The sequence below is a fragment of the Phycodurus eques genome, chromosome 20, assembly GCF_024500275.1.
Source record: "Phycodurus eques isolate BA_2022a chromosome 20, UOR_Pequ_1.1, whole genome shotgun sequence".
Lineage (NCBI taxonomy): Eukaryota > Metazoa > Chordata > Actinopteri > Syngnathiformes > Syngnathidae > Phycodurus > Phycodurus eques.
In genome coordinates, this window is record NC_084544.1 from 8,354,186 (window position 1) to 8,366,646 (window position 12,461).

General features: G+C 39.9%; 1 protein-coding gene across 1 annotated transcript in view; it reads right to left on the reverse strand.

Moving 5' to 3' along the window:
- The window catches only part of csmd3b (CUB and Sushi multiple domains 3b), a 315,636-nt gene that overhangs the window by 237,639 nt on the left and 65,536 nt on the right, over positions 1 to 12,461 (reverse strand). The window contains exon 2 of the mRNA XM_061664276.1: positions 11,735 to 11,957. Within this exon, the coding sequence (XP_061520260.1) occupies positions 11,735 to 11,957 (223 nt within the window). The remainder of the gene's footprint in view (positions 1 to 11,734; positions 11,958 to 12,461) is intronic.

The following is a 12,461-nucleotide window of genomic DNA, read 5'->3' on the forward strand; positions in this document are numbered from 1 at the left end:
CCATTATGTAAAGTCAGCAATAAATATTTATGAAAACTGGAACAGTGGGTACTTATCTTTGTCCTTCCGAAGGTATGCCAAGCGCCGCCATTCCTGATTCAATGCTGAGGAACCTTTTCGCTGGATTTTTTAAATCACAACACAGTGAAGGGTAGGTGTACCTCCAGAGGTTCGCGCATAACAAACCTTTTTTCTGATCACTTAAATTAAATTCATCTTATCTGTAAATATAGTATATCTAACACCTCTCAAAATAATGTACTGCAATTCAACACCACTTCAATAATCATCAGGGACTTTCATCACTGATTGTCTAGCAAAAAAAAAAAATGCTAAAACCAAACAGAACTAAGACAAGAGAGTGCAAAATCCTCTCGGACCCTCCAGCTCTTCCAGCTCCTTCCCTCAGGTAGGCGCTACCGATCAATGCAAACTAGAACGAGCAGACATTCCAACATTCCAACAGCTTCTTCCCTCTTCAGCTTCTTCCCAACTTCTTAAACAGCTAATTTACAATTCCATTGCAACATGCTGCCAAATTCTTTTGTCTGAGTTTGTTGTCACATTTCTGTCGGGCCAATTATACATTACTCGTGCACTCACTGTAGTAGCCTCGCCACGCTGCACTATTTGCATATCTGTTGTTGACCAATACTGGCACTCATGCCAGAGTAGCATCTGCCCCATTTGCACACTGATTGAGGGGTATCTGCAACATTTGCACAATCGACATTGTCCCAGATTATCGCGCTACTCGTCACTTTAAACTGCATACACTCCTTGAAGACTCGGCGCCCTTTGCACAATGGTCAATGCACCGGACTATTGCGAGATTAGTCATTCGAACTGCTCTAAGTGCTAGAGGACTCTGCATCTTTTTGCACAATTGTCAAAAAAAAAAATGTACCGGCATTACCAGATAACGAGCAACCCTTTATTGCTCAGTGACTGTTTTTCTCAATGTCTTTATGTCTCCAAAGTGTTCTCTGTCAATTGACTGTCTGTTGTCATACTAGAGCGGCTCCGACTACCGGAGACAAATTCCTTGGGTGTTTTTTTGGACATACTTGGCAAATAAAGATGATTCTGATTCTGATCAACTCTGTCAAGTTATTCAGAAGTCCAAGTCAAGTTTCAAGTCTTTTAGTTTTGGTCAAGTCAAGTCGGAAGTCAGAAACAGTGACTCGAGTCGACAAGGAATCTGAGTCTCAATGACTCGAATCTCCATCTCTCGCAATAATCACACTAACAAGCTTTTGAAAATACTTTTTTGATAAAACACTATGCAGCGGTCATCAAATTAGAAACGAGGCCTTCGTCAAGCACTGAAAGGTGATTCTCTCCATTGTAACAGTTCGGACTGATAGCAATAAAGTAGGAGAACAAAACATCTTGCAGACAATGCCAACCCGGAGTCAATTTTTGATAAACGGCAAAAAGGACCACAATGACTCGACGGCAGATGTATTTTGCACTCATTCATTGAATGCAGCACTATGTTCTTTCACGATTACAACTGTAATCTGCGGCTGAAAGGAGAGCGAGCCGATTATCGGCGGCGAATAAATGACGTTGGTAAAATGAGTCGAAACAGACGGGGTCGCTGAAGTAATATTTTTTCCCCCTCTCCCCTTAAACAAACTCAGCTTGCATCTTCCTGCTTGACAATTACAACACAGCAACTGACATGTAGACAGAGACAGCCAAACATCCTCACTTCGCCTTGTAACAGTCTCAACTTCCACTCACTAATATAAAATGGGTTATTGTGGTTGTAGTATTATACTCATTTTACATGTACATTGATTGTGCATTTTATTTACAAACATGTCTTTCTTGAGTACATTATTGCCAAGGTAGTGGCATCTGGGTCACCTGTTAATTATAATTATTAAATTGAATTAATTATTTATACATAAAAATCTTAATAATCAGTGGTCCTTCACCATTGACATTTATTCTACAATTTTATTTTACTTTAGCAATGTGTTTATATGTAAATATTTTTATATATTAAAAAAATACATGTCAATCACAAAGGCACTCATTGAAATATTTAAAATACAGAATTGTAAAATTTAAGAACTTGAACAAATTTATTTTAACATTTAAAACATGCAGTTAATAACATTCTGAATTATTGACCCTGACAATGATTCTATTATATTAGATATTTCTACAACAATTTGTTTTGATTTCATTTTTCGATTCATGTGGTCTGCTTACCTTATTTACAGGGCAAGCTGGAGCTTATGTTGACCGACTTTGGCCGAGAAGAGGCTCCATTTTATTTTGGATCTATTTAATTTTAATTGTATTCTATTCATGTTATCTATTATAAAAATATATATATATATATATATATATATATATATATTATTTTTTCCATTACTAGAACTAATAACTTTTTTAAAAGAGATTTCTTTATTATTTGGAGGTCATTGACTATTAGCAATTAATTAACTATTACAACTATTAGCTTATCTAAACCTACCTTCTCCTTATGTCTTATTAGATGTTCTCTCCTTTATTTAAAAAAAAAAAGCGTATGTTGTTGACCGTCACCAAATATCATTCTTCCCCCAATAATGCGCTACACTTCATTTGTGTGTTTTTTGGTTCTCGACAAAATGGAAGACGCTAGTCAAATAAGTGCCTCGTAAAATAAAATCGGCCTGTTATCTCTTCTCTTCCATCTTTGTAAACTATCGGCAAAGTTATGTGGATCTTTGAGCTCATATACACAAACAAAAAAGAGTTGCACACACACACACACACACACACACTCATGTGTACACACAAAAACCTCTTACCCCCCTGCAGGGCAAAACTGATGCAGCAGGAGATGAAATATGACAACATCGCGGGTAAACACACCTCCATTAGAACTCCACACATACACATTTCGTATACAGCTATATACACACCCCACGCATTCTCCCCCAAAATGTATTGTGCCAACATCAAAAGTGTTTTCATGACCTTGTGTTTATCCCTTTGAATGTGTGTATTTTGTGTTTAGTTTATTTTTGTACATTGTTGTACCATGTTGCATCTATGCGAGTGACCTCCTTGTTTCCTCCTGCAGAGAGAAATAAGAGTGCAACTTATTGAGGTGTAAAGAGGCACAAGACACCTGACAAAGCGGGTCATACTTGCTTCCGATTGGGACTCATTAGGCCGAATTCCAAAATTGGGATTTGTCAATGTAGGAGCCATGGAAATGGCAGCTTTCAACTAAAATGGCCGACTCCCTGTTCAATTTCAGGTGGGGTCCTTGATACTTTTTCGCGCATCCTGTTTAGTGACGCTAATCGAAAACTGATCCTCATTGTGGTTCCCAGTAATTCGATTTCTAGGAATCGTTTGTTAGCTTTGACCGGGGACCCGGCTGCTGGTCAGACCGCTGAAAGCGCCTCCTTCTCAGCTTTGATCTGGCTCACGATGCGGGGAAAATGACGGAAGGGTGAGGAGAAGAAAACAAAAAATCAAAATGTTGAGAACCGGTCGTCAGTTTCTAAAAAGTGGGTTTCTATAATTTAGGTATTTTGCAAAACCAGGTCAAATATTCTTTTGGAATCTGTTTTTCTAAATTGTTATCACTTCCCATCCCTAGCTCTGACGTACCCTGATGAACTACGGAATTCACCCAAATGAGCTTCAGTCAGAAGCAGGTATCCTAGACAGTTGGGCTACACGGAAGTGCAAATCTGTTTTGCCAACGCCTTCTAATGCGAGTGGCGCATGGCATCAAAGTTCGATGACCATATCGATGATTCGTCATGAAAAAGTGGATGCGAGGACACGTCCGTCACTGCTTGCCACGTTAATTCAATTCTAATATTGTAATGATCCATCGCTGGTTAATTGTTTTGCTCTACGTTGCGATCCAAAATTGTATTTACAAGCAAGCGTCATACACGCCGCTTCTCAAGTGAAGTGGAAAAAAAGATAAAGGGAGCATCGGTCACAGATATACTCTTATACTGTATACTGCTATTGAAAGGGATGAACAGTCAAACATACAAAATGAGAACACTTGCAAGGAAAAGACACTAACATTTAAACAACCATGTAGTAAACGGCCAGCCCGAGCTGGATGTAGCACTCCTATTGTTTTTAGTTACATGAAAGTGGAAAACAGGACAAAAACAAAGTATTATAATCTTAGTCAAAGGTGGGCTCGTCTGGCGCTTGTATTGGATCTCATTAGATTGTGAGAGTTGACGTCACAAAAAATGCGGCCCCTCGAAATCAAAATAAACCACAAACATTATATTCCCATTACCAGTCCACTGAATGAAAATGCCCGTAATACATCACATTAGACTCAGCTCCGCTTCTTCACTCTATTGTGTTCGCCCTCCCCTCCCAAAATGGAGGGAGAGCCACCTCAACGCAATTGAAGACGCACATCACGACATCTTTAACTTAGTAGGAGAGTGCAGGCACCTCCTCGCCCTCTCCCCTCTACAACAATCTCGTCTTTAGCCCCCAGTAACCTTGTCGTTCACCCTGTTGACCCATCTAAAGACGGACACTCCATCATATATATCCTTGCATTCATTGGTTTTCTAAGGGCTTCTAAATTCTAAGTTCCTCCAGTTTTTTTGTTTTTTTCCCACTGACCTCAACTGTACTCCTCGTTGATGACAACAAACAAAAGTGCTAAACTAACAAAGAAAGCTTTCGAAACCGGGCGACACAGTTAAATCAACAACAAAATGCTTCTCACAGTAAATTGTCAGGGTGAATTTAAAAAAAAGCAGATTTTTGGAGGCCCTGACTAAAGTAAATGATGAACTGTTTGCAAAGAAAGATTTGTTTCTTTTACACTTAATCAGCAAACAGCTTCATGACGGCTTCAAGACTTTAAACCAGAGGTGTACAAACTTTTAAGGATGTGGCGTTTTCTTCACCACTACAGAAACCAAACAAATGTAGAATGCAAATATACTAAGCAATTATATTATTAAAGAAAAAAAAAACTTCTTACAGGTGACAAGACAAGATTTAGATCCGTCCCTGCTGTTAGAACAACAAAGCGTGTTTCCATAATTTTGACAATAATAGCTGGCAATTTGATATAGTATAGATTTTATTTAATTAAAGGCAGGTAGATTCAAACACAGATCTTCTTATTGTAAGGCACACGTGCTAACCACTATAAACAGTACATGGTGTGCAATTTTGCTGCACGCTTTCGATGTGGACAAAGTAGCACCATTCAACATCCAGATATAAAGATTCACAATCCAAAGCCAGTAGTCCAAAATGAAAATACTCTCAAGACACATGAGGTTCAAAAATGCCATTTTGAATAATTTTCAGCCGGTCACGAGGAACAAAAGTGTCAATTTTGGTGTACATTTTAAATTACATGGTTATGATGAAATAACTACGGACTCTTTACTTAGTCTTCAATGACCTTTGCATGCATGTCTTTGGATGTTTCGGTTGCCTGTTTGTGGCCCCAAAGCTGTTCAGGCCCTTTCCAAGATCAGATGATCTCGGGCGTTGTCAGAGTAGTCGTATGACCGTAAGCTTCGCTCCGCTGTGTACAGTGCAGCGCGCAGTCCACCAACCCATTCATCGTATGTGTGACGCTGGCGGCGAGGTGGCTGCCTGATTTCCCAAACTGAAAAATGTTTTCCTTCAGTTTGTGCTTCAGTTGGTCCATCACGCGTATACCGCAACTTGTCTCCTTTCCAACGAAACACAGGAAGCCTGGAGATAGGCCTCAAAGTCATCCATTTTAAGGGAAAATATGTTACCCTCTGTAATTTAGGTGCCTTAAACATGTATGACTTTTGTGTTAATTTGTATTTTTGTTATGTAGTTCCATTCACATGGCTTGTGCGTGGGCGGGGCCGTCACTATGGCTGAAAGCGGAGGATACGACTCAGTCGGTAGCGTGTGTATCAGATATTAATATACAGTAGGTTTTATTTCACTTGTGTGCGTCAAAGACAAAGTGAGTAGCGACACACGGCTATACTTTAAGTGCCTCTCTCCAGTGCATCATCCATTACTTGTTGCACCAAAATGCATTATGGGTGTTTTACTCATAGTCGCCGTGTGTACTAATCACTAAGTCAGCTACTTCCGCGACTGGAAGTGGTCCTTTTTGTCTTTCAGAATAAGAGCGCGTACGTAATACAGGAAGGGTTACTGTATGTTAACTCTGTAAACGTTGCTAAACTAACAGCGTTTTTCATAGATGATGTGGAAGTGTTCTCCTTTGAGTATTGTTATTAGGTTCACTTATCAATCAGTATTTGGTTATTCTTCCTTAGAAAACCCTTATCACACACGCGCGCAGGGACACACACTCGAAGGGTGAAGGCTCAGTACATATGTCCTTTGAGTTTATATTGAAAACGAAAATGTTATATATTCCATTGAGAATATTATTTGCCTCTTCCATTTTCCACAAGCCTTTGACCAGCTGCAGTTTGCCGAAAACCTCACGTTACTGACTTTGCAAAGCGCTCGCCGCACGTGCGACACTCATGCAACAGATGCTGTAAACGCATTTCCAAAGATTCCAGCCAGATTCCAGACGCGGCGGATCGAAGACAATCAGACGCCCAAACACAACCACCTGTTTGCATTGAGGCCCCTGAGAGTAGCCTCTTATGTATTGCGTTTGTACGAGCGCAAAAATAAATACGAACAGTGTTTAAAGCACGCACGCACAAAGACACACATATTGTTGAAACAGTCACACATCTGGAATTTAAAAGGGTTTTCGCATGCCTGGGTGGGTTTTCTACGGACACTCCGGTTTCCTCCCACATCCCAGAAACATGCATGGTAGGTTAATGGAAAACTCTAAATTGCCCGTAGGTGTGAATGTGGGTGCGGATGGTTGTTTGTTTGCACGTGCCCTGCGACCAGTTCAGGGTGTAGCTGGGATAGGCTCCGGCACTCCCGCGACCCTTTTGAGGAGAAGCGGCTCAGAAAATGGATGGATTTGACAAATGACCTCAATCAATTAGGGGGGGAGAAAAAGCAATGAAGATTGCTTTTGTTGTTGCTGTTTTAATGGGATGGACGAATTTCTCACTGAATGTTCTTAACTCCTCCAGATTTAATTTATTGGAGAATTTATAGCTAGGCTGTTAATTTCCAATTTTAAATGTCTTTAAATATGTTTCTGTCCACCACATATAAGCAGTTTTGTATTTTGTTTCCTGAATGTACCAAATGCGAACCGAACCATGACCGGGTTTAATTTTCTTAATTATTTTCCCAAACTGCTGCATATCACACTCACAAAACGGTGGCATTAGACATACAGAAGTATAGTACAAAACTAAAGATTTGTTACTTTTTTCCCCCCAAACAACAACACCGCCAAGCCAAAAAAGTGATCATTTTTCACCACTTTTAGACAGTGGGAAAGCCAAAACTGTAGTGCTTGGAGAGAATAGTTGCACTTTAAATTTGAATAATCTCCCCTACGATCACTTTGCTACCGAATCTCTACCAAAGCTATTTAGTGTGCGGTTAAATAACAGGTCACCAGTCAAATCGAATGACAACCGGGATGACATTCACTGCAGAACACAAGTCAGAGATAGACGAGAGGAGGTAAAGAATGCAGCAAACTTTATGCAAATGTGTCAGCTTGAATTAGCATGAAAGCTGAGCGGAAACAGCGTCCCGTCCCGTCTGTCAATCCCATGAGAGGCTCGTATGTGCGACTTTCCCCGGAGTCGCATGAATACATGCATGGCTAAGTCGACGTAACTTCTCCATCTTCCGCACACAAATCAGCACATAACCAAAAACATAATGAGGCTGAATTGCCACATCCTTGAATTTGCCTTTTCATCAAAGTGGCTCAATGTTGCCGTGCTGTGGGCCAAGCAGACTTTTCGCAAAGCACCAGTGGCTGTCAGCGGGCCAGCTTGGAACTACTCTCCGGAACATGCGGCACAAGCGAGGTGCCCCTTAATTCATGATGAAAACTTGTAATTAGAACAAATTGTTGCGATTGAAGTGGTTAACTCATAAATAGATGGAACGCTGATTAGGAAACTGCAGTGTCTATGATAAATAAAGCAACTCAACAAACTGTTGTATACTTGTTTCATGAATATGTGCAATGAATTGTATATACAATATACTTCTTGGTGTCCCTCAGGGGGAAACATTTTCTAAACATTTCCGGGAAAATTCTGCCTCTAAAGCCGCAAAAAAGACAAAGGTTGGCGACTGTCCGCTGTCGAAGTTTCCTTGGGTAGCACACTAAATTGCCTCCATGGCGGCACTGTAAATGAGAAACTGGAAAAATTTGGAACCGCCGTCATGGATGACATCAACATATTTGCCTGTGTTTGGATTTTTCATTGGCTTGTTTTGCAACGTGAGAAGACTATACAGTAGTTGGTTACGTTGGCTACAAGGGTCATTACTTATTAGTCATTACTAGATTTTTGTTTTCATTGCCACGTTCTCCTGTAACTGAGATTTGGCACGTCTCGGTTTTAAGGTTACAGTTCGGTTCACATTGGATACAAGGTGGGAATAATATCCAAAACATGAAGCTGCTTATCTTTTTTGTCAACAGGAACAGATGAATGAGATGTAATAATAATAATAATAATAATAAATGCAAGGAAGACATTTTCCGCTCAATGAAAGATTATCAAGGGTTGTGCAACCATTAGTCGTTGAATTGACAACTAATTTGATAATCGGTTCATCGTTTAGAGACAACGTTTAACTTAAAATTCTCCAAATCCTGAGGGTTGTAGCCTGTCAGCAGTAAATATTGTTTTTATTGAGTTCTGTAGTCCGCAATGAAAGCAGACTGATTATCCTTGTGCTTAATCAAAATAAGACATTTGCAACACATTCACACTTTTACTTTGGAAAAGTGACATGCTGCGGACCAAACCAGTAACTGAATCATAATCAATTTATGTTTGTGGATTTCCGGCACTGTTGATTTGAAATCATATCCTGTTTTTAAATGGAGGGATGGACATTTTTAAATGTATTATTTTAAAATCTAATTTGTCCCTTTATCCAAAAAATAAACGACAAATTAATTGATTATTAAAACAATCGTTAGTTGCAGCCCTCATGATCAAACAGACAAAATAACGCACATAATAAAATGAGAGATTGATTTTTAAAGTACATACAGCAACTTAATTCCTTTTATTTTTAGGAAAGTGCAACATCAGTTGTCTTTTTGGAAATGCAGACAAGTGAACAAATAACAGTCGCGATTATTATGCCATAAAAACCCAGATGGTATTTGTTATTGCTTTGGCTGAGAGTTTGATGGACTGCCAAAAACATCACAAGCCAAGACTTCCAAGACCCAGAAGCAGAGCTGCACTGTATTTATTGACACAAAATCCTTATAGCGCAAGACAGTAACACTTCATGCCCATTCCCTAATATATTCTGTGTGCTGTACCGTTCTGAAACAATCAGAATCCCAACACATGCAGCGACTTACTTCCATTTTATGTCTCTGACTAAAGTTGTGTTTGATACCTTTACAAATAGTGGTTGCACTTACGTTTACCCTTCTCTATTTGAGTTTTATGAACAAGTGGGGATTACATACTCAGTACTTCAAATCCTTTATTCTAACTGTCTGTTACTGTCGATAAGACATTTTTTTGCTTAATTAGTTCAACCTTCTACTAAACCGTGTAGACTGCATGTGTGTAAGCTACAAAGAGAGAGAATTCTAGTACCACTCGCCTGTATACCTCATACAGAGCCCCGTGAGCGCCTTTTGCACTAATGTTTCCTCAATGTGCCTTTGTTATTTGAAAAGTGATACATTTCAGAGTGGAAATTAAATGACATTTAATGGATTTTCTTTATACAGCGACCGCTTTGTCGTCTTCTCCTTTTTTCTTCTCTCACAGCTCACATTAGCCACTCCATGAAGTGACCAATTAGGCCCAGAAGAAATCATACATACAGTAAAACATACAAACATCAGTACCGACTTCACATCGTAATTGCAAGCTGTGGGGGAAAAAAAAGAAGGAAAAATACCACTCGAGTTGCATGCAGTCAATTGCTGTGTTAAGCAGGGAAATACGAGTCAACCCAGGACGTCTTTGACTTTTGTTTTCCTTTTAACTGCTTTATCTCTTCCCTGGGCATCACAAAACCAAACCCCCCGTTCACCGTTTCTTTTTTGGCAGCTTCACATGGTACTGAACATTAAACGCGTTTTTGATTGAGAAAGCCGATTGCGTCAGGCTTCTAACAGATGCGAGCCAAAGCGTTCCATGGTGAGAGAACCGCTTTCCAGAAAATATCAGGAGGACTCATTTGCATCTCTTGATGACCTAAATCGCTTCCCCTCATCTCAGAACCACGTCTTGCCTAATCTCATGAAATAAATCGGACCTTTGCGTGAACCCCATCAACTGCTGATTCTGCTGACTCATGTGGACAGTGCAACTCCAGACCTATTTCCTGCGTGTGTGGTGCACGGGTGTTTGTATAACCTTGCGAAACAACTTTTTACCAAGTTGAAAAAAAACAAAAAAGTCTGGGATTATGCTCTGATATACATCTGTAGTTTTTAACGTCGGCGTACCCTCCCAACGAACTTGCTGGGGTTTTTGGAACACAATTCTTTGTACCTCCCAGGTCACACACAATGCTGGTATCTGGGCTCTGTTGCTGGGTGGCCAGCGTTAAAAAAAGATGGCGATAAAGTAATATTTGCATTGCTTTGGCCTGATTGCAAAAAAACAGGGAATAGCTGTGTTTTTCAGCTAATAACGGAGGATATGTTGAAAGAAAACCCTGCACATATGCAGGGGTGCATTGTATTTGAGTTTTTGGGTAAGGTTTATTTTGCAAAGATTGCTATAATCCTTCTCAAGGCAGAGGAGGATAAACCTCCAAATCAGTACTGTATGGCCGAACACCTCGCTGAGAGAAACGTCAGCCAGTGTGACGCATTGAAATGATTTACCTTGATTTGTCTAACTTTAAGTCATGGCAAGCAAACTCGTTTCTGACTGGTTGCATTTTCTTGTTTCTTTCTTCTTACTTTCCCGGTCAAAAGTACGTATGTAGGAAGCCATTTTGTTTACATTTTCAGGGACCAAGTTAACCTTGTAAGGAAGCAACACTTTTTAATCATGCTACATTCGGTTTTGTTTACACTGTATGTCTACCCTATTTCAAAGCCATTGTGATGGTATTTGAAATCATCAATACCTAAAAACTATGTTACTGTCCAAATACTTCTAGATGTATTCATGCTTTAAATATGCGCTTCTAAAAAAAAACATCCCTGCCCAATCATGTATAGTTATGTGAAACTACTGGCCATGACTCTTATTTTGAGAATCAAACCACCGAAAAAAGTAGAGGCGGCAAAATTATTTCAATATTTGAATGCAAATCGGATGGCATAACTCAGTGAGCTGAACTGACTTTCTCCGCACTAATTTTTTTTCTTATAACACCGAAATGAGACTTTGATTTTAATCATTGTTCGAATAAATCAAAGGAACCAGCCAGTAAATATCCCGAGGAAGTTAATTTGTTCATGTTATATAACCCACCAGCCCATGAGTCAAACAACACAATACTGCCTTGCACAGATTTTGGACTCAGGTTTGTTGAGAGAACCACATCCATAAGCTAGTGAAGGGTTCATTGTACATACAATTGTTCTCTCAATGCGGGGAGACCTACAAACTTCAAGTATGAATGACGGCTGGCCTACCTGGTCCTGAAGTTGGCCGGGTGCGGGTGTCCATCATACAAGGACAAGAAGTCGTACTCCTCTTCGATGGCGAACGACAAGAAGATGAGTTGGATGCGACTGCCTTCCTCCCCGACGATGACCCAGGTGCAGTTGGCCCCGTTGGGGTAGCCGTAGGGGAAACCCGGCGACTCGACACTGCCGTTTCGGCCCTTCAAGGTGCCGCCGCAAGTGTAGATAAAACCTGCAAGAGGGTCCAGAGGAACAAGTTAAGTTTAACGTGTGCTAGTTGAGTATGCTGTGATTGGGAACAGAGATTTTTATGGTGAGACACGTGCAAGCATCAATACTGCCATGTACAACACAACAGAAACCCATTGGAATATATTTTTATATACATTTAGTGTTGGGTTAATGTACGCTGTACGAGATTTCCCAAACATTTTTGTACTTTGTACTTTATACATAATACCCTTTGAGTTTCAGTGAGAACAAAAAAAAAGCTTTTTTTTCATCAGACAAACAAAATACATTTATGTCCAAATGTAAGAATTGTCATTGTTTTTAATGGGAAAAAAAGTGATTTCCTTTGGGGTTTGTTTCAAAGAAAAACAGTTCACAAACAATTTAAACTGTGTAAATATTTACATGTTCACCGGAATACACACGCTAGTAAAAATTGGTGCCATTTTGAGCATGTATAGAGCCCCCCCCACCCCCACCCACCTCAAAATGTTTTGTTCATCCG